Source organism: Geotrypetes seraphini, chromosome 1, assembly GCF_902459505.1.
Source record: "Geotrypetes seraphini chromosome 1, aGeoSer1.1, whole genome shotgun sequence".
Lineage (NCBI taxonomy): Eukaryota > Metazoa > Chordata > Amphibia > Gymnophiona > Dermophiidae > Geotrypetes > Geotrypetes seraphini.
The window spans coordinates 445,579,653-445,603,540 of NC_047084.1; the positions used below are offsets into that span (position 1 = coordinate 445,579,653).

Genomic DNA, 23,888 nt, shown 5'->3' on the forward strand with positions numbered 1-23,888 from the left:
TGCAAATAAAACCTGGAGAGCCACATGCGGCCCGTGGGCCGCGTGTTTTGAGACTGCTGGTGTAGTTTAATATTAAGAAAAGTTTAGAGAGGGCTCAATTCAAAGCAGAGGTTCTAGACTTTAAAAGAACTGACTTTGTTCAGATGAGGGATTATGTCTAGGAGTTGTCTGGATGGGAACATCTGGAAGAAGTAGGAAAGCAGTGGGCAAAATTGAAAGGAGCTATTGTAAGGGCAACAACTCATTTTGTAAGGAGAGTAAGTAAAAGTAAGAGGAAAAGAAGGCTGCTTTGGTTCTCAAAGTTGCGAAGGTAAGGAAAAAGAGGTTAGCTTTCATAAACTACAAAAGATCGCAGAGAAAGGAAGACAGGTAAAAATATCTGGACAAATTAAGAGGCTGGTGGGGTGGATTTGATTTAAATCAAATCGATTTAAATAACTAGTCAGAAAGACTTGGGGGTCTTTTTACTAAGGTGGGGTAGCCGATTTAGTGTGCGTTAAAAATTAGTGCGCACTAAATGCCAACACGTCCATAGGATATAATGGCCACGTTAGCATTTAGCATGCACTAAATCAACCTTAGTAAAAGGACCCCTTGATTTAAATCATAGTTTTCTATAGAAAGACTCATTCTTGCTGGTGCAGTCTTAGGGCTCCTTTTACGAAGGTGCGCTAGGGTTTTTAGCGCACGGACAAAATTACCACGCGCCAGAGTGTGCGGTAGCCGAAAATCTACCACCTCCTTAAAAAGGAGGCGATAATGGCTAGCGCGCTCGGGAATTTAACGCGCGCTATTGTGCATGTTAAGACCCTAACACACCTTTGTAAAAGGAGCCCTTAATGTTTACAACCAGATGAAGGTTTCAATTTTTGAAAAATAACTTTTCATTTTAGTTTTACCGATTTGGTTATACTATTAAAAATACATAGATAAATAATTATGAAATTATTGTGAGGTGAACTGTCTCCAGTTTAATAGGATAATCATTCATATTTGGACAATTTTTCTGCAGTACTTTATTGAATGGAGAAAATAATCATTACCTTAATAACAATTTAAGGAGGGGGGAATCAAGATGGCGGCAGCGTGTAAGCTGAGAGTAAGACGCAGTTAAGACCTGGCTACTGCTGGATTTCTCATCCTCATTACCTGCTATTCGATTGCTGCAATTTTTCAGGGTTGCTGCTATGCCACATACGAAGAGGAAGGGGGTGATTAGAGCCATACCCTTGCCGGCACTAGCGCCTACCCCAGTCCAGCAGACGGTTGATCGCTTCTTTGCAGCTCTATCAATGACAACGCAAGCATCCGGAGGTTTGAATAACTCGGCGCTGGATGTAGGTTTGGAAGAGCCTATTGCCCTTTCGGACCTCGAAACATCACTTTCACCTCCGCCCTCCCTTAATCCTCTGTGTCCAGCTGTAACCGGGGCTCTGGGGCAGGAGATTCGTGATCCAGGAAGTGGATACACGGGGTCTCTCAGCTAGGGCTCAGCGTCAACGGCAGAACAGGTGATGGCTACAATCAAGAGGGCTGAAGTAGTACCAGCTCCCACGGAGGCTTCCTTGAATGATATCTGGCAGCTGCTGCAACGAATGGAGACTAAAATGTCTAAATCCACAGAAGAGGTAACTAATATTACAACTAAATTGGATAGTTTAACTAAGACTGTGGACTCGATGAAAATGGAATTCTCTGTCCAGGCCAGGCAAACACAGGAAGAGATACTACATTTATAGCAGTTTAAAGCAGCTACAATTAAGGACAATACCTTGATTCATAGGAAACTTGAACAGATAGAAAATTATAATCAGCGGTTAAATCTTCATTTCCTGAATTTTCCTCTTGCTCCAGGTGTTCTACCTATTGGTTTCCTTAAGAGATACTTATCTGAAAACTTAAAAATTCCCCTAAATAATATTCCTCCAATTAATAAAATCTACTACTTGCCAAACAGAAAGGCTTTACAAAAGGAATCAGGAAAAAATGATGGTCAAGAAGAGCCTCAGATTGACTTTGAAAATGTGTCTTTACTTCTTGAACAAACTTTAACAGCTGACACAGAGAGAGCTACTCTTTTGGTGTCTTTTGTTTTTGAACAAGACGCTAATATGATCTTGAAATTATATTTCAAGAACTCAGAAACTTTTTGAAGGTCAGAAAATATGGTTATACCCCAATGTTTCTAAAACCACTCAGGAACAAAGAAAGGATTTTCTTTCCCTACGTCAAGCGACAATCAAGTTAGGTGCTACATTTCTTCTTGCGTATCCCTGTAAGTGCCTGGTTAGGTACTTGGGTGTCAAATATACATTTTACTCTCCAGAACACTTGAAGCAGTTTTTAGATATTAAGAAAATCATTAAGGAATGATTGGAAAAAGGGACTGTTTAGAATAATTTAGTCGTTGATTCACGCTAAGCTTTTTCCGCAAATTATGTATTTAATATCTCCTTGTTATATACATTGACTACCCCTATCACTATTGTGGTCTAAGAAAGGGGATAAGATTTGGATATATTATAATAATTTTCTTTTTGAATAAGCCTTCCTCTCTGTGTTTCATGCAGCAAGATGTATTCTTGTGAATTTTATTTGAAAGTTATAAATAAATAATAAAAAATAAAAAAATAACAATTTAAAAACTTGAAATACTTTCTTCTATAGCTCACTCATCTTCATCTTCTTGTTTGTTCATAATCTGGAAAGGAAAAACAAGCTTTCCTGCTACATTGGGTCCCAAATGATTCCTTAGTTTGTAATGAATGAGTCCAAAGGAAGAGAATATTCTTTCTATGCCAGCGGAAGAAGCTATTGCTGTTAAAAATGAAATCATTACTTCAACAGTCTTTAAATCCAAGTGCATAATAAGTGATCTCTACCAGTTCACTGATGTGACTTTAAAAAAAAAAAATCTTCAGCAAACATACATTTCTTGAATGGTTCCCCCTTAGCTTTTAAGTTTATTATAGTGGCATTACAGTTGGATGGTTCCTGGATACCCATGTCATAGCTAACTTCTCTTCTTCAGCATTTAAGGTTTGACTCTGGTATTGGATATTGAATAGAATGAAAAATAGCCAACAGAGTAAAACAGGGAGGACAAGCCATTTTTTTTTAAAGATATTAGTGATAGGAGGAAGTGCAAAAATGACATTGTGAGACTCAAAAATGAAGGGGAAGAATATGTAGAAGCTGATAAAGATAAGGCTGGCTTGCTTAACAAATATTTCTGCTCTGTGTTCACAGCTGAAGTGCTGGGAGCAGAACCACTGAAGACAAACGCAAATAAGGAAGGAGGTGTGGTAGACCCTGAACAATTTTCTGAGGACTCTGTGGAGCTACCTAAATTAAAGATGGACAAAGCTATAGGGCCAGATAGCGTATATCCAAGGGTACTGAAGGAATTTAGGGAAGTTCTGGCATCTCTGCTGGCTTGCATTTTCAATGCTTCTCTAGAGTCAAGAGTGGTACCAGAGGACTGAAGAAGAACAGTGAAAGTAAAGAAGAGGTAGGGAACTACAGGCCAGTAAGTCTGACTTCTGTAGTAAGTAAATTAATTGAAAAACTTTTTAAATAGAGAATAGTGAAGTTTCTGAAATCCAGTGGATTGTACAGGACCCAAGGCAACATAGGTTCACTAGATAGGTTTTGTCAGATAGATCTGATAAATTTTTTTGACTGGGCGACTAGAGAATTGTATAGAGGGAGAGTGCTAAATGTGGTGTATTTAGATTTTATTGTTTATTTAAAGTTTCTATACCTCTTACTAATGACTATGAAGGCAGTTCAGAGCAGTTTACATGAGAAGCTTTGATGGAAATATAAACATTAGCTTCAGTAATGATGGTACAATACACGAGCTATAGTATATGAACTATACAGTAGTCAAATAGTAACACTCCACTGCTGGAGTTATGATAAAATAGCAAATCCTTTGACAGTGCTCCATACAGACATCTGATAAATAAACTGAATGTCATCGGGATGGGTCCCAAAGTGATGGACTGGGTTAGGAACTGGTTGAGCAGAAGGTGACAGTCAATGGAGATCACTTTAAGGAAGGGGATGATACCAGTGGTGTGTCGGTTCTTGGGCCTATTCTTTTTAACATTTTTGGAAACAGTATTACTAATGGGCTGTCTGGTAAGATTTGCCTCTTTATGGATGATACCAAAATCCACAATAGAATAAACACCCCTGATGGTGTGGATAAAATGAGGAAGGACCTAACAAAATTCGAGGAATGGTCTGGAATTTGGCAGCTAAGATTTAATGCTAAGAAATGCAAGGTCATGCATTTGGGCTGCAAAAACCTAAGGGAATGGTATAGTTTAGGAGGAGAAGAACATTTGAGCATGACTGAGGAGTGGGACTTGGGTGTGATAGTCTGTGGTGATCTTAAGGTGGCCAAAAAGGTTGAAAAGGTGACTAAAAGCTAGATGGATGATTGGGTGCATAGGAAGAGGAATGACCATTAGGAGAAAGGAGGTATTGATGCTCTTGTATAAGACTCCGGTGAGACCTCATTTAGAATATTGTATATAATTCTGGAGACTGTATCTTCAAAAAGATATAAGCAGGATGGAGTTGGTCCAGAGGAAGACTACTAAAATGGTCAGTGGTCTTCATCATAAGGCGTATGGGGACACATGTAAAGGTCTCAATATGTATACTTTGGAGGAAAGTGGGAGTGGGAGATGTGATAGACGTTTTAATACTTACATGACATAAATGTGCATGAAGTGAGTCTCAATTGAAAGGAAACTCTGGAATGAGCAGGGTGAAGAAGAAAGGGGATAGATTCAGAATTAACCTCAGAAAATACTTTTTCATGGAAAGGGTAGTGTTTGCTTGGAATGGCCTCATGGTGGAGATAGTGGAGATAAAAAGTGTTTCTGAATTCAAGAAGACATGGGACAAGTATGTTGGATAATTAAGGGACAGGAGGGGATAATAGATCTAATCTAATCTTCAATTTCTGGGTCACTGTGCGCCTATCTAGGTTCAAGGTGACTTACAAATCCAGAAGTTTAAATTCCGTTACAACAATGAAATATAAAGTAAGCAGTATACTACTATGAGGTAGTTACCAGAGATAGGAGAAATAGTAATCATTCAATAGAGGGGAACATTGAATGGTTGTTAGAATTACAGTACAGCAATTTGAAGTACAATACAGTTGAGTTAGATACAAGTAGATTGGTGTACTTATATTTTGTAAAGTTTGATGAGCAAGCTCTTATGGATTCTGAAAGGGTGAAATGCTGTGTAGGTTGCTTTGGAAGGGCATACTTCTTAAGTATCAATGGAGTATACATTCACAAAAAGGAAAATCTTCAATTTTTTTTTGAAATCTGGAGTAGTTAGGTTCTTTCTCGATAATTATTAAAAGATTGTTTCAGGTCTTAGTACCGAGGTTGGTGAGTAGTGAGTTAAATATACACTTGTATTTTATACCTTTGGGAGAGGGAAGGATCGATTGAAATGTTTTAAGTTTTCTGGCTGATATTGACCAGGAGTTGACAAAAAAGTTTATAAGTGGCTCTGTGGAGTTCATATATAGGATGTGGAACATTACACATGATAGTTTGAAGGTGATGCCTGTGTTAATAGGTAGCCAATGCAGTCTACTGTAGTAAGGTGAGATGCAATCATATTTTTTCAGTTTGAATATTAGTCTTATTGCTGTGTTTTGTATCAGTTGTAGTTTGTGAATGAAGATAGAGTTAATGCCAGCATAGAGTTACAATAGTCTAGTTGGAATAGCACAAGCATCTATCTATGTCGGTATGGCAAAGTAATAATCATGGTAGGAAGGATCTGATTATTCTTCGTTGTCTTATGCTATAGAATGATTTTTTTCCATAAATTGGAGATTTGGGGTTTATAAGATACGGTAGAGCTGAGTATAACTCCGAGGACCTTAGAGGTTTTGCCTATATGAGGGGGTGCTGCAAAGTTCTCAGCCCAACCAACCAACTTCCTAAATTCTGAGTGTTATTTTGTCACTGAAGCTGAAAAGAGTGTTATCTTATTTTGTTAAGTGCCAATTTGCAGAAACGAAATTCTATGTTTTGATATTGTTTCAGATCATTGTTTGAACCACATCCACTGCATTCTCTTCTTGACTGGGCTTTGTACTTTTCAGCACCCATCGTATTTAGAGAGGTTCCTGAGGGTAGTGTAACAGTTGTAGATGCTTAATCTTAGAAATATTTTGTAGTGACATCTTTTATTTAATGTTTCAAACAGCTTTTTAAAACATTAAATAAAAGATGTCACTATAAAATATTTCTAAGATTAAACATTTAATATAGCTTCTATAAGAATTTACAATAAGTTCTAAAAAAATATTGCTAGATCAAATGAAGATTTGAAGTGCACAGATCTTATGTAGCACTCATGAGAGGCACCTCTGAGGATCTTGCGAGATATCTTTAAAGTGTATGAAGCCAGTGACTTTATACCCTGCCTCACAGAACTTTTTTGCTTTCTCCTTTAAGGGGCAGCGTACTGTACTACCTGACAAACTGTTTCCCAGGTATTTAGCGTCCCCTGGATATTTTTGTCAGGCCTTGAGAACTATCTTGCAGGGATCTGACCCAGCACCATCCACCCTGATACAGTAGATAGATGATTTGTCAGGTGCGGATAACTTGGATGCTTGTAAACATGCTACAAAAGAATTGCTATTGTATTAGCACCAAATAAGGCTTAAGGTAAATAAGAATAAGCTACAGTATTTTAAAGATAATGTCATCTTTCTGGGGGGGGGGGGGGAGGGGGTGGTGTGCCTAACAAAGGAAAGGAAGAAAATAACTTCCGAAAGAATTACTGCCATTCTTCAGGTATCTTTTCCTAATGTGTCTGCTTTGAGCAGGTTCTTGGGGCTATCTGTTTTTTTTGTAGGGAATGGATCCCTAACTTCACACAAATAGCAGAGCCACTCTGTGCAATGTTAAAAGATACTGAAGGGGAATTACCAACCCCAACTAAAGAACAATTGTCAGCCTATACTGAACTTAAAGATGTTCTAACTAGAACTCTTTACTTGTCATTACCTGATTATACTCTAAGGCAGTGTATCTCAAACTGTGTGCCAAAGCACGCTAGTGTGCCTCCAGAGATTCCAAGTGTGCCGCGGCACACTGAGGAGGAAGAGAGGCGCCTGCCAGCTGACTTCCCTACATGGTACAGCGCCAGTGCTGCTCGATTTGCTCAAGACCTGCACGTTTCCCCCTTATCTCTAGCGTCCTCTGGCTTCCCCTCTTGCCTCCCGGTCTCACCTTTAAAGCTAATTACAGCAGCCTTCAGAGGATCGCCAGTAGGTAAAATGACTTTATTTTGAATATAATGACTGAAATGTGTCAGTTTTGAGAATTAATATCTGCTGTGTATATTGTGTTATATGAAAAATGAATGGAAAAAATTGTATTACAATTAGTAAAGGGGATGGGATCTGGGGTAGAACTTGGGTGGGCCTAGGAAGGTCTGTGGTTGGGTACTCAGTTGATATTTGTTAGACTTAGGAGGTGCTTAGCTTGAAGTAGCTGAGAAACACTGCTGTAGGCAATCAGCTGGCGCCAGTGCCTCTCTGGCCCTCTTCCCTGCTGGCACCTCCTACTGGCGTCTCAGGGCCCATCTGGAGGGCCTCTGCACATGTGCGGACGTCAACGTGATGAAGTCATGCATATGCGTGATATCATCACGGTGATGTCTGCAAACTTCTGGGTGCCTCAAGCCATGGCCACTACCTTTAGTGTGTCCCGGCTTGAGAAAGTTTGAGCAACACTGCTGTAAGGTTTCATTTGTATGTACACCACACTAAAACTGTTGTAATTTGTATGCTAGCGCAGAAGTTTCTGACTGGTTTGAAGCCTTTGGGGAACTTTTCAAAACAGTTTGATACTGTGGTGGAAAGGATGCTACATTATGTACAGAGTCTAGTGGCTACTGCATATGCTGAAAAAAAACTTATTTTTTGGTGTTACAGAATCCCACATAGTCTCAACTTCTAGTGTTGGCTAGAACTCAGCATATTACAACTATTCGCCTTAAGCGTATAGAGCTTGCTTTGACTAAAGAATATATAGTTTTACCTTGGATTACGAGCATAATCCGTTCCAGGAGCATGCTCGTAATCCAAAATGCTCGTTTATCAAAGCGAGTTTCCCCATAGGAAATAATGGAAACTCGCTTTGATGCGTTCCCCCCTCCCCCGAGAACTGGCATTGCTCCCCTCGAAGGCCCCCCCCTGCGATCCGGCACCTCATCCCTGCGATCCGGCACCTAATCCCTGCGATCCGGCACCTCCCTCCTGCGGTCTGGCCCCCCCCCCCCGGACGCAATCTGGCACCCCCCCACCACGATCCGGCACCCGCCACGATCCGGCACCCGCCACGATCTGGCACCCCCCCTCCCGACACGTTTGGGCACCCCCCCCCCCCGCCGCTTCTTACCCTCATCTGGGCACCCCGAAGATCAGCCTCCTCGTCTGACTATTGGAGGGTATTAAGCGTCCAGCCCGGGTTGCTGTGTTAAACTGTGCAGCTCATACTAGAGGGCTGGATCCAACTAGTAGGGGAAACCAGTTTGCAGATCAAACTGCTAGAGGAGCAACCCTTAGTGTACTAACTCCAATTTCTTGTACAATCCCACTTTATTTCAGGACCAGTGGGTTATTTCCCTCCACCTGCCAGGACTTTGTAGGAAGTCTCAAACTTCAGAAGCTCCCCCTCTTACTTCATTACTGTCCCTGTGAGCATCAGTCTTTCTTCCTACAAGCCAGGCTGTAGGAGCTTTTCTTTTCTGCTTGTATTTATTTCATGTAATTTCAGTCTTTGCGTTCACGGATTTCGCCCTCGTGCTGCGGAGATTCCCTGTGGCAACATCGCAGACCTTTGGGAAAAGTCTGCTTCTAGAGAGCTCCCTGTTTATCAGTAAGTCCTCTGGACAACATGCATGTCAGATCAGGGCTCAGGGACCATTCCCTTGGGAGCTAGCTCACCCCAGGTGGGTCAAGCACAGGCTGTGTGGTTCCATGGAGGCTTGCCCGGGATTGGGGCCAGATTGCGTTCCTCCACCAGGCGTGCTGCACGGCATATCCGAGGGTTGCAGAGATGACAGGCTGGCCATGTACGTCAGGCTGGGGGAGGCAGTCAGAAGATTCAAAGTCCAGCTTTCCAGCAATTTGAGGATCTCCCTGTGAGCTGTGTCAGCTCTGTCTGCAGTGTTTTCCTGTCAGCACATATTTCTGTGAGTATAGGCTGACAGCCTGAATCAGAGATTTTGGGAGTCTTTAAAAAGGGGTTTTAGGTGGTTTCCCTTCATGCCCAACCCCCCCCACCCCTAAAATCCTAAAATCACCGGTTTTAAGGGTTCTATATGGTTTTCCTGAGCTATTTTAGTCAAAATAGTTGGGCAGACTGGAGGGAACATTCGGGTGTTTATCTACCATCATTTACTATGTTACTATGTAAAATAGGCCTTTGGATTTTTCCAGATTTGATTTTAAAGTTATTTTTTATACTTGCCAGCTTCCCTGGATTTTGTTGATATGCTTTATCAGGCATAATTGGGGGGAAAAAAGGTCTCTGCCTGTCTCCCTTCTGCTGGCCTCTGTGCCGGTCACAAGAACCCCTGTGACTGTGGTCCAGGGTCTTTTCTCTTGCATCCTCTAGTGGGTGCTGGCAGGTACGTAGGAAGTGTCCATGGTTGTGCCAGATTCGCTTTCCATACCTCTGCTTTCACAGAAGGGCACTTTGGCGGCTGCAACTCTGACAGATCTGGCGGTTCTTCAGAATCTGGATGACTGCGGAGCCCCTGATTTGGGGGAGGATCCCACTGTGCGCAGATTTTTCAAGCATGTGTTTATTGTGGATTTGATTCTGAATCTCTACAGGAATTAAAGCTGTAGTCTGTGTCACTGCAGAATGTTCCCTTGTGAGTGACCAGAGGCTACAATCTGCCTCTTTTCCTGATTATCTTGACCTTGTTTGGATTCTTACAGACATCGAAGAGACTCCTGAGGGTCTTTTGCACTGTTCTTGTGCCATGATGTGGCTTTATTCCCTGATGGATGCCTTTAACAAGTGCTTTGCTTCCCCAAAAGTGGATTCCTCGGTGATGAGGTCACCAAGCGCACTTCTCTCCCCAGAGTGGCTTTTGTCTTCAAGCATCTGTTTGATTTGGCGGCCGCTGGTGTTCAGGCGGCGTCAGCCTCTTCTTCATGGCTCGAGCATGTCATTCCAAGTTGCACCATGATCCTGACACTGTGATGCTTTGTGACTTGGATTTTATAATCTTGGAAGTGGATTATACGGCTGATACCTTATATGACATTTTGAAAGTCTTTGCTAAACTTGAGCGCATGGCTTTGACTAGCTGGGGCTACACAGCTAAAGGAAATCCACAGTGGCTGCTTATGTGAAGGCTGGGAGATGTTATCAGGCCTGGTGCGGCCTGCGACAGGTGGACCCGGCTACTCCGTCGGTCCCTCGGGTCCTGGAGTTCCTTCAGGACGGCCTGAAGAAGGGGCTAATGGTAGCTTTGCTCCGGGTGCAGGTTATCGGTCTTTCGTGTATGGGCCCTCCTTCTCTGAGGGGTGCCTTGGCATCTCATCCAGATGTGGCTCGTTTACTGCAGGGTGCTCTGCAGCTTAGGCCCCCATTGCGACTTACCTGTCCAACATAGAATCTTTATCTGGTTCTCTGTTCTTTGGCTTGTCTGCCATATGAGCCTCTGGAGCAGGCAGCCCTTATGGATCTCACGATCAAGACAGTGTTCTTGGTTGCAATTACCTCAGCCTGTAGGGTTTCGGAGCTTCAGTCTCTTTCCTGTTGTTTCTCCAGCTTTTTCATTTACTGATCACGAACCACAGATGCTGTTTTGAAACTTTCCAGTGCAGCTTCACAAACAGACTGATGGATATCTTCCTCTTTTAGCTGGATGTATCAGATTGTATATTCATTCATGTTGAACTCACAGTTGAAACTGACTTGCCAGAATGAAGCCTGTCTAAAACATGTATTTTGTCACTCATTACATTACATTACATTAATGACTTCTATTCCGCCCGTACCTTGCAGTTCTGGGCGAATTACAAAAGAAACAGCTGGACATTTCCAGAATTACAAGAAGGTTGGAGAATTACAATTTAGGGTTTAGGATACAGAAAAGATGACTGAGCTATTCCAGTAGATATACAATGCTTCTTTCCCTTTGGAGTTGTACTTGGAGATTCTTATAACTCACTCTCTTGACACTTGGTAGCCATTCTCTTTGGAGCTGGACCTGCAGATGTAACTCATTCTCTTATGCTTGTAACTTTCTCTCGATGCTTGGTGGCCAAAACTGGAAAGTGAAAGGAAACAAAGCCCTTTTCTAAGGTCAGAGGTTCAAGAATATGCAAACACGTGTGGCGAAGAGCGATCACAAAGCATGCATCTGTGGATAAGTGAAATCGTGAATTGGGAACGCATGGATAACGAGAACAGACTGTATTCACATCCACTGCAAATATTTTTTTTAAGTAAACCACTTATATGGCAAGTGTTGCTGCCAACTACATAAATGCTTTTGACTATCAACCTCATTTTTTTTGTAAAGGGCCATGCATGTCCTCTCTATTCATCTATTTGTCCATGTTTAGTTGATTTCATATGATTTGCTTAATTTAAAAATGTAAACCGCTTAAATTTTATTTTGACAATTTGTGGTATAGCAAAAATATGAATTATGGAAAAATATTTTTTAAATATAAAGAACATGGTATTTGTGAGGTGTGAGCATTTGGTTTTATTTGATGGTATTTCTCTTTGCTGACTTCAGAATCTCAATATGCCCATTATTTCCTTAGTTTCTAATATCTGTAGACTTGATGATATCCTAAAAAGGGAGGAGAAAGTGAAGTGAGAGTGATATTGTATTCCTACACTACTTCTAAAACCCCTTGCATGGGGAGGGAGGAAGTTGGAAGCATTTGTTTGCTGTTTTATTTGTTAAATATATGTTTTGAAAAAAAAAATCATGTATTTCTATTTTTAAGTTATGATTCTACGACTTTACTTACAGTGTTTGGAAACTGATCTAACAGGGGCTAGAAAACAAATGGAAGATTTACAAAACAAGTTAAATGAATTGTCTTCACAACTTGATTTTAAGCAGACTGAGCTGACTGAGAAAGAGGGTGATACTACCAGACTAAGGTGAGTATTTCACTTTTATTATGTATGTTCAAATGTCCTGATTTTAATTTTTATTGTTTTTGATTGCATTTTTGTTGCAAGTCCCTCACCCCCTCCCTCCTTGCATAATACTCTACTGTGTATTTCTTGATCTTACAGAAACATGTGCAACAAGTAAAGAAGCACTTAAAGCAAAGTTTGAACCATTGTCAGAATCTCTCATTCATTCTGTTGTCTCATTTGTTCATGTTCTTTCTAAGTGTGATACCGTTTGTGATGTAGTCATTCTCCTAGGACAGGGGTAGGCAATTCCGGTCCTCGAGAGCCGGAGCCAGGTCAGGTTTTCAGGATATCCACAATAAATATGCATGAGATAGATTTGCATCTCAAGGAGGCAGTGCATGCAAATCCATCTCATACATATTCATTGTGGATATCCTCAAAACCTGACTTGGCTCTGGCTCTCGAGGACCGGAATTGCCTATTCCTGTCCTAGGACAAGCAAGATAGGAAGTTCTCACAGCATGGGTGACATCACTGAAGGATCCTGCGTGGGAAGCTATTCCAGCTTTGGAATATTAAAGGCTTTTCATTTGCCCTACCTTGAATGTGTACCATTCCCAACTAGCACTGTTGCATGAGACCTCCTCAAGTCTCCATCTTTCCTGAATCAATCACATATCACCAGAGTGCATGACAAGATATCTATTTCCTTTAAAAATTACATACATATATATATATATATATATATATATATTTTTTTTTTTTTAATTTTAAATTAAATTTTTTATTGATTTTTAATCAAAAACAGTATCATACAAATGAAAGAACAAAAGATATTCCACATATTACACTATTATCTATACAGGCAACATAAATATCATTCAATAATTTCATTTTCCTGCATATAATAATATCATAATATATCCTAATATACAATAGAAATAAAGAATAAAGTTACCCAAATATCACTATCAATATTTATTCCCCTCCATCCAACCCCCCACCCCCCTGGATGTGTAAAGATAAATAAACCAAAGAAAAGAAGAGATATGATGAAAATACATTATTATGTTTTTACAAATTTAGTCAATGGGCTCCAAATTTTATTAAATACCTCACTAAAACCCCTACATTCTGCGTTAATTCGTTCATATCTGTATGTAGTAAACACATTCACCCACCAAAATGTATAATTAATTCTATCATGGTTTTTCCAATTACTTGAAATCAATTGAATGGCTATACCTGTTAGGATCATAAATAGACAACGCTTATATTTATCTAGAGTGGGTTTCACATGTAAAATTGTTCCACAAATTATAGCCTCATATGACATTGGAACATTTGAATCTAGTACTAAATTTATTTGTCTCCAAATTGACTTCCAATATATTAATATAAACAGACAAAAATACAACAGATGATCCAAAGTCCTTAAACCAGCATCTATTAGACTTAGAACTATCTATTTTATTTAATCGAACTGGGGTCCAGAAAATCCTATGTAACAAAAATAACCATGTTTGTCTCATAGATGCTGACGCTGTACATTTCAATCTCCAAGTACAAATTCGTGGCCAACGAGACACAGAAACATACTGTTTTATCTCGATGCTCCAGATGTCTCTAAGACTATTTTTAGCTTTTTATTCAAAAATCCAGAAATCAATTTGTACCACTGAGCAGCCTGATGACCTACTAAATCAGTTTGGTAGCAAAGGATTTGCAGGCTAAAATATGTTTTAAAATTTTTCCATTCAGGAAACCTACTCTGAATAGCCTGCTTCAACTGCAACCACCTATATTGTTGAGATTTTAAAATTCCAAATGACTGTTGCAATTGTGAAAAATCAAGCAGATTTCCATTAAACATAACGTCATCTAATGTCCGAATACCTGCCTGCATCCAATTCTTCCAAGTGATCACAGCACCGCCTATTTGAATCTTGGAGTTTAACCATAAGGACTGTAAAGTAGACTTTATTATGGGAACATCTGTTAACTTAAATTTAATTGTTTTCCATGTGTCCAATAAAATCACATTATGCTTAGCGTACCTAGGTATTTTAATACTTAATATATGAGACAGTCTCATCGGGGACATGATTTTCCACTCAAGATATAGCCAGTGTGGGTAATGTTCTAAGAGCTCAGGGAGGATCCAATACATACCTTGACGCATTATATAGGCTTGATGATACCTATAAAAATTGGGAAAATTTACCCCACCCTCCGCAATTACATATTTTACTTTAGTGCAAAAGATAGTAGAAGACCCTGAGGTGTATGGTCTTTCTTTACCACATAACAAGTTTAAGTTGGTGCTATTTGTGGATGAAATTTTTACAATAGTAGGTATCCTGAGAACCACTTTACTTTGTCTAGACCCATTTCTTTTTTTATTATTATTTATTTATCATTTTCATATTTACATTTCAAGTATAAACTTGTACAGATAGCAATATAGGAGCAGATCAATACATAACAAGAATAGATAATACCAAGAAACATGTCCCCTTAATCGCTCTAGTCCTCAATAAATGAGATCCAAAAGAATAACTGAAACAAAAAGAAATAGAATAACTGAAGATTACACAATTAATTAAGGTGAGAACCAGTTGAAATAACACCTCTGTAAACTTAATTAGGATATTTAAACAGTGACTTTATCCTTCTCCAATCGCAACATTGAGAGGAAAGTAGTCAATTGGAAGGGTTAAAAAAAAACATAATTTTGTGAGGAATAATGAATCACACATTTACATGGATAACGTAGGAAAAAAGTTGCCCCTAATGCAAGAACTTCCGTCATCTTTGGATATCCCTAGCTAGATCTGGGTACATTTGTACTTTTAAACCCCAAAATTCTTTCTGCATATGTTTAAAGAAATTTTTCATAAGCCAGTTTTTATCTGGGGCCATAGCCACCATCAATAATAATGTATCAGGCGTAACTAGTTCTGTATCAGAAAGTTCAAGTAATGCTGTTACATTCATCTCAGGAGCAGCGACATGCTGTTGGGTTTGTGGTTTTCCCGGTAGGTAATATACTTGAGATAAAGGAGGTAATAATTCCTCTGAGATTTCTAGTACTTCAAGAAAATAATCTCTTCAATAATTCCTTTGGGGTGTATAATGCACTCCTAGGGAAATTAATCAGCCTAATGTTATTGGAACGGGCTGAATTTTCTAATGACTCTAATTTTCTTTGCAAATTGGTATTATCCTTTATCAATGTTTCTTGAAACTTTTTAAAGGAGTTCATTTTTTGATTAATATTTCTTAATGAAGTTTTAGAGTCTAACATTTCCGTTTGTAAGACCTTAATATCTGTCCCTTGAACTTTCATTTTTTCTTGCAAATGCTGAAAACGGGGATTAATTAATGTAGGCAGAGTAGCCATCAGGTCTCAAATTGATTCTAAAGTTACCTCCTGGAGTTTCTGTACCGGCGGCAGACAAAGTGTAGGCAGAAAAACCCCTCCAGTTTCTTGCCTTCCTTCTAAGTCGTTTCCTTGGGTCTTCTCGCCTTCATGCTGGATCCCAACTTCAGAGACCAATTCTGGACTACCCTCCGATGATAGTGTGTCCAGCTCAGCTTGACCTTCCTCGATCTCTCTGGCCTCCTGGACTTGCTGCAGCTGCTGAATCCCTTCAGGCTGCTCCGTCTGCAGCGAGCTGGTGCTCCGAGGGCGTGGGGCGGAGCCCTAGTGTCAGGGCTCAGTGTGGTGTCCAATCCCAAGGAGAATGCCGCTGATCCGCTCACTCGTGGCGTCTCCAGCGGGAGTGTCTCCAATGCTGGCAATGAGGTTGCTTGCATCCGGCGTAGGAGATCTTCTATGTTGCCGAGTTCGGTTACAGAAATATTCCGCAAAGCTCTTCCCTCTCCGTTTCGGCATCGCTGAAAAAAAAGGAAAATTGGCTGCTAGAAGAGCTGTATAGAGAGCTCCCAGTCGTGCTTCACAACCCGATCAGTCTGTGGCCATTTTGGATTTCTAGACCCATTTCTTGACTTCTGTGGAGATATCAGGATTGCTTATTGATTATGATGGGTCTGAAGCGTTAAGTCAGTTGGCCATGGATCTTTTCCTTGATCTGGGTGGGAGATACTTTAAAATATTTAACCTTATTATTGTTTGTTTCATATGTGTTTTTCAAATGTAGATCCTGTTTTACAAGGAGAGATCTCATTTGAGTAAGTGGATGTCTCTCCCAAATTATTTATGGAATTGAGTGCATCTTATCAAAAAGGTTTTATTACCAAAAGTGGCTGTATCCACTGCAGATGTTGCCCATTATACTAACTTCCTAAACAATTAGTCCATTGAAATAAGTTTTTATGACAATTTTTGTTGGAAGGCCAGAAGGTTCAATTAAGACTGGGGGCATTGCAAGTTTAACACCATGAAGAGCGTATGGGCTTGCCAGATTTGCCTTTCTATAATATAGCATATAATTTACATTATGCCTGAGATTGAATTTTTGATAACACTGATTTTTTGTTATTTGTCCAATGAGAAATTTGTTAGCACATCCTAGGATTTATCTTATGTTTTACATGCTAAGTTGCTCTCTTCCAGCTTCTTTAGTTCACCCTACTTTGGTGAAAACTAGAATGCTGAGCGCTAACCTAGTATGCTGACCTACATTGCCATTGGTATTTACCTTTGTTAGATAATGAGATGCAGAGTGCAGTTTTTAAACTCCGGCTTGTGTGAATGTTTTTGGAGGCTCAGATATTGATTTTTGCATTCTTACAACAGAAATACGGGTTATTGCATCGAGACTGGTACCCTTATCAGCAACTTCAACTTTATCTGAGGAGGTTGATCACTGCTCATAAAAACAATCTTGAGGAGGAGGATTTTTAAGAAAATTAGCGGTTATCAGTGATTTAAGCAAGGCCTTATAGGTCATTATTATGAGGGCTTACAACAGGTGAGAGGTGTAATTCCTCTTTTTGTCACATGGTGAATAGATGGAGGGAGAAAAATAGATAGAGCATATGGGTTAGAAGATTTTGAAAGGGAGGGTCATGGGGGGAGGAAATTGGTAGAAAGTTGCCAACTTTGAGAATTACATTAAAAATTTCTACATAGAATGTATGTGTGTGTGTGTGTGTATATCTATATCTATATATCTATATATCCTAGTAGGGCTTGGAAAATAGGGATGTTGTCTTATGGTGCTTGTAAAAATGTGAGTGCACAGAAGGAGATATTGAGGCTCATAATCAAAACTTTAAAACGCCTAAAAACCTGCCTAAGTTGGCACTTTGATGTCCCAATAGACAGGACGACCAAGTACTGATAATTGAAAGCCGACTAGAGCTATGTCCAAACCCACACCACGTCTATCACAGGTTGTACAAAATAGATGCATTCTGGGGGCGTGTTTATGGTCGGGATAACGGAACTCATAGCTTTTTGTCTTGTGCATGCTGAGACATGCCAACACTTAGACCTCTTTAAAAAGCGCATGAGCTGATAGCCAAATTGTGTTTTGACCCACTAGCGATCTTGTGATGCTTATGAGCTAAAGCTGAGCATGTGTCTGAATCTGCACAGTTACTGGGTGATACATTGCTAGTGTTTGTGTGCTTGTCCTTGCCTCTATCTGTACGTAATCTGCCCTACTTCTTTCGATCATCCGTTTCTCTCCCCACATCTTACGAACCCCTGCCACTGCCCTTGCCCCATCCCTCCTACCTGATACCTGCATCTCCACCTCTTTACCTCCCTTCCATTTCATCTTGCTCATTCACCTTGCTCTCTGCAGCTGTGTTGTCTCTGTATTGTGTGCCATGAGCTGCAGAGAACTGCATTTTTCGCTCCATAAGACACACTTGACCATAAGACGCACCCTAGATTTAGAGGAGGAAAACAAGAAAAAAACACATTCTGAACCAAATTCTCCCTGCCAGGCTCTGCACCAAACCCCACACTCCTTGCCAAGTTCTGCACCCTGTCCCCTCTCTGGTGGTCTAGTGGTAGGCCGGGACATGGCAGGCAGGCCTAGTGGCTGGCAGGCAGGTAGGGTCAGGGCACAGGGCAAGCAGGCAGGTAGGGACAGGGCAGGTATTCCTCCCCCCTCCCCCCTCCCAGGCAGGCAGGCCTCCCCCTTCCTAGGCAGCCCCCCCCAGGCAGGAAGATAGACAGGAGCCCTCCCCCTCCCAGGCCTACCCCCAGGCAGGCCTCCCCCCCCTCCCAGGTAGCCTCCCCAAGCAGGTAGGCCTCCCCCATCCCAGGCAGCCCCTCAGGCAGGCAGGCAGGAACCCTCCCCCCCCCCCCCGGCCTACCCCCCAGGCAGGGAGGCTTCCCCCCTCCCAGGCCTAGCCCCCCAGGCAGGCAGGCAGGCTTATCCCCCTCCCAGGTAGCCCCCCCGCAGGCAGGCAAGCCCAACCTCGCCCTCCTTATTTTTAATTTGGTCAGCAGGCAGGCAGACCCCCGCCTCTCCCTTGTACCTATTTTTAATTAGGCAAGGCAGCTCCTGGCCTCCCTCCCCCATTACCTTTTTAAAATTCTGACGCCCTCCCTCGCTGGCTGCGGCTGCCTGCCTGGTTTCCCGAGCACTGACAGCTGATGCGGCTGCTTCCAAGTCCTCTTCCTTTGCGGCAGAGCGGTGCACAAGGCTGCCGGCCTGGTCCCACGCTGCTTCCCATGAGAACTCTCCTATTAAGAACTCTCGCGGGAAGCGGCACGGGACCAGGCTGTCAGCCTTGTGCACCACTCTTCTGCAAGGGAAGAGGACTTGGAGGCAACCACGTCAGCTGTCAGTGCTCGGGAACCAGGCAGATTGCCACGTCCAGCGAGGGAGGGCCTCAGAATTTAAAAAAGGTAACGATGGAGGGTATTCGCTCCATAAGAAGCACCCTTATTTCCACCCCCTTTTTGGGGGTGGAAAAATTGTGTCTTAGGAGCGAAAAATATAGTAAGTGCTGAGTTTCCTACCTGTGTTTATCTGAGAGGGTAGGCTGACTGACTGTGGACTGTTGATGTTGGGTATGGTTGGGATAGCTATTGCCTGTCTAGGGAGGGAAGCAGAACATTTGGTAGGTGGTGAGAGGTAGTGGATTGCACCTCTGAAGGCAAATCATGGCTAGAATTAATGCGTTAGTGGTGGCTGAGGTTCTGCTGCAATAAGAGAGAGAGATCATGAAGGAGCCCACTGGAGACACCATTGCAGGAGAGTCTTCAGGGCTCGCTCCTGCTTCCTAGAGCTCACAGACCAGCAATGTATAGATAAATACTGCTTTGACTGGGCAGCTATACAGGATCTCTGCCAGCATCTGAAACCCCTCCTGCAGGCACCCACATGCAGGAATAACCCCTTACCTGTCTACATCAAGGTCATCACTTCCCTCACCTTCCTAGGTACCTGGAGCTTCCAGTCAGTCCTAGCAGCCAACATAGGACTCGCCCAGTCTGCCATCTCTAAGTGCCTTACCCAGTTCCTTACCCTCACCCTCACCCATACCCTTGAAGATATCACCTTCCCCACCACCCCCCAGGCCCTACAGAGCATCTATACTATACCAGGCCTCTATACTATCTTCTGCAGCTCACTCATATTCATCTTCTTGTTTGTTCATAATCTGGAAAAGAAAAACAAGCTTTCCTTGACGTACTGCAGTGTTAGATATTCATATCCTGGCTTTATATAATAGGGATTTGTTTGTCCATGCAATATGGACATTTAAATGCCAGTTTTCTGGAATAGAGCATCTTAAAAAACCACCATGGTAAATAGGCCTCTTAGATTTAAGCCCTCTGAAGATGGGGAAACACCAGCTGTACTCAGTTGTAGCTTGCTTTTAGCTACCAAGAAAAGGCATGAACTAAATCCAAGTAAAAATAAAATTATGGAAGGCTATGGAAAGCTAACAGTTGTGTTATGGAAGCAGTTCATGGCATTTTATGTATTTATTTATTTGGATTCATTAGCCACATTTTCATGAAGAGAATCACCCTCAGCGGTTTATAATACATTGAATAGATATCAGGTACTCTTAAATATTTTAACAATCTCGGCAGGCTCACAATCTACCAGGGGCAATGGTGGATTACGTGATTTGCCCAGTCACAAGGAGCAGGCTGGGATTGAATCCGCAACCTCAGGATGCTGAGGCAGCAGCTCTAACCACTTCCAATTTTGATCATAGGTTGTTAACTACACCTTTTATTTCAATTATTGTTCATTTTTATACTATCCTCTGTATTATTGTCTTTTAACAGGAAAGAGTTGCAGGAGCTACAAAACCTTTACAAACAAAGCAATGAACATGCTGAACAGCAGGTAGAACTTATCCAGCAGCTTCAGACTCTCAGTGTGGATACCCAAAAAGTACTGAGAAATCAGGAAGATGCTCACACAGCAGAAACAATATCTTATCAAAAAGTATGACTCTCTTGTAATCTCCCTAAATCCTTTTGGAAGGTTTTTATATTTGCACATATTTTAGCATATTTAAGGAACGTTTCATATTGATAACATTCTCTTATCTAGTACAGTATAACTTCACTGCTTAGGTGCTAAAGTATTTTTCTGCAAAACACAAAAACTGATTTTCAAAGTTGTATTATTTAAATTTATGGATAATCATGAGAGGCAAATCCAGCCTCAGCATAAAGAGAAACATGTGTAATCTAATCTAATCTAATCTTCTATTTGGGCGTCGCACATAACCTATACAGGCTCAACTGCATAGAGGCAAATCGACCAGTAGGTGCTAAAGCACATACACATTTATTTATTCAGTTTATTTATTCACTATCTTGCCTTCTAGGTAGTGAACAATGAAAACATTCACATAAAATTATAGTAACAAATACAAATCACAGCACAACTCATATCATCAGTACAAGAAACAATTTAAAAGTCCACATAAACAACCCAATCAATGTAGAATCAGAAACTCCAGTGTAATTTAAAACACAGTGCTTCACTGAAAACTCAACATGTTCCAAGCACCATTGCCTGCATTTGGGGAGCAGGCAATGGTGCTGTTACAGCTGTTGATGAACAGCCTTGGAGTGAGAGAAAATGAAGGAAGAGCAGAATAAAGGATTCAGATTATCCCCATTAACTTCTAAGCAGCCTGTAGATCCAGGGAAAAAAAAAACACAATTTGAAGTGTCTGTATACAAATGCCAGAAGCCTAAAAAATAAGATGGGAGATTAGAGTATATAGCGTTAAATGAAGAGGTATATATAAAAGGCATCTCAGACAGCTGGTGGAAGGAGGACAATCAGTGGGCATTATCAGAGTACAAATTATATTGAGCGGTTCAAATTGGAGGGGTGGTTGTGCTATATGTTAAAGAGGGGATTCAGTCAAATAAAATAAACATTGTACATTAAACACAGTGTCAAATCCTTATGGATAGAAATTCCATGTGTGAAGGGAAGGAGTGTATTGGTAGGGCTGTTACTACCTTCCACTGGTACAGAATGAACAGACAGTTGAAGAAATGTTTTACAGAAATTAGGAAAGCTGTCAAATTGGACAACGGTATAATAATGTGTGATTTCAATTACTACAGTACTGACTGGATAAATATTACATCAGGGAATGCTAGGGAGGTAAAATTCCAGTACGTACACAGCTGTTCTTTAAATTTTTTAAGGCAGTGCCCATGCCATACCTCTGACGTCAGCTTGTATCTTCAATTTTCTCTTCAGCTTGTCAAAGTTTTCAGTGTTTTTGTGCCTTGTCATCCTTATTTTTCACAGTTTTTGTCATAATACTTTGTTTTTATTGTGTTCATATATTTCTACCAACATTGGTAGTATTAATCATTTTGCATATCCATCTATTTGTGGTCAACCATATTGGCTATATATAGAGCAGTTGCTGGCATTTCAAGCTATGTGGTTTTGGAGGGCAATATTGGATCATTATTTCTGTGTTGAATTTTATTTATCTTTTAGGCATCAGGTATAAACATATCTGTTTAATAAATGTTTGTATAATAATAATAATTTTATTTCTTGTATACCGCTATACCGTGAGGTTCAAAGCGGTTTACAGTATAGAAAGTGTTGTTAAACATTTTAATGCTTTTTGAAATTGTATATTCCCAATGTTATATTGGTCTATTCTTGTTGTAAACTGCTCTGAACTTGCTGGTTGTTGTGGATTATTATTATTGGTTTCATTTTTACAACTTTTTGGCTTTTAGCCTTCGGGCGACCTCAAACCTTTTTTTAATGCCTGGGAGCATCTATCGTTTTTGAATTTCTTTTCACTTAAGAACATAAGAACATAAGCAGTGCCTCCGCCGGGTCAGACCACAGGTCCATCCTGCCCAGCAGTCCGCTCCCGCGGCGGCCCAAACAGGTCACGACCTGTCAGAATCATCAGAAGGGGCTCCCTTGCCACCTTGGCTTCCCATTTAAGTCCTGCCTTCCTATCGAAGCCCTAGCCCTCCGGTCTTTCACATGCACGACCTGGTTGGTTTTTACTCATTACCTGGTGTTACATCCCAGCACCTCTCTCAGTATCCCACGATCCCTTTATCCCTCAGGAATCCGTCCAATCCCTGTTTGAATCCCTGGACCGTACTCTGCCTGATCACTTCCTCCGGTAATGCATTCCAAGTGTCCACGACCCTCTGGGTGAAAAAAAAACTTCCTTGCGTTTGTTTTGAACCTATCTCCCTTCAGTTTCTCAGAATGCCCCCTCGTATTAGCTGTCCCCTTCAGTCTGAAGAATCTGTCCCTATCCACCCTCTCTATGCCCCTCATGATCTTGAAGGTTTCTATCATATCTCCCCTGAGCCTCCTTTTCTCCAGAGAGAAGAGCCCCAGCCTATCCAGCCTCTCGGGGTATGGGCAGTGTTCCAGCCCTCTTACCATTCTCGTTGCTCTCCTTTGGACTCTTTCAAGTACCGCCATGTCCTTCTTGAGGTGCGGCGACCAATACTGAACGCAGTATTCCAGATGTGGGTGCACCATCGCTCGATACAGTGGCATGATGACTTCCTGTGTTCTGGTTGTTATGCCCTTCTTTATGATGCCCAGCATCCTGTTGGCTTTTTTCGAGGCTGCCGCGCACTGTGCAGATGGCTTCAGTGATGCGTCCACCAGCACACCCAAGTCTCTCTCGAGTCTGCTGTCTCCCAACAATACCCCCCCCAATTTGTAGCTGAACAACGGGTTCTTTTTCCCTATATGCATGACCTTGCATTTGTCCACGTTGAAGCGCATTTGCCATTTGTTTGCCCAGTCTTCCAGCTTGTCCAGGTCCCTTTGCAGGTCCTCACACTCCTCCCTGGTCCTAACTCTGCCGCACAGTTTGGTATCGTCTGCGAATTTTATAACCTCACACTTTACCTCCCTTTCCAGGTCATTGATGAATATATTAAAGAGTAACGGCCCCAGCACCGATCCCTGTGGCACACCGCTCGTGACCCCCCGCCAGTCAGAATATTGACCCTTTACTCCGACCCTCTGCAGTCTACCTGACAACCAGTGCTTGATCCATCTGTGCACATCCCCTCCCACCCCGTGGCTCCACAGCTTCTTAAGTAGCCTTTCATGTGGCACCTTGTCGAAAGCCTTTTGAAAATCGAGGTAAATGATGTCTATGGGCTCCCCATTGTCCACCCGACTGCCTATTCCCTCAAAGAAGTACAGAAGGTTCGTTAGGCATGATCTTCCCTTGCAGAATCCGTGCTGGCTTGTTCTCAGTAGGCCA

At 41.5% G+C, this 23,888-nt stretch overlaps 1 protein-coding gene across 5 annotated transcripts in view; it reads left to right on the top strand.

Annotated features, from left to right (window-relative positions):
- Positions 1–23,888, top strand: part of CNTLN (centlein) — a 557,312-nt gene that overhangs the window by 108,507 nt on the left and 424,917 nt on the right. For all 5 annotated transcript variants that reach the window (XM_033920529.1, XM_033920556.1, XM_033920539.1 and 2 more), the window contains 2 exons: positions 12,076–12,209; positions 20,425–20,587. In XM_033920529.1, the coding sequence (XP_033776420.1) occupies positions 12,076–12,209; positions 20,425–20,587 (297 nt within the window). The remainder of the gene's footprint in view (positions 1–12,075; positions 12,210–20,424; positions 20,588–23,888) is intronic.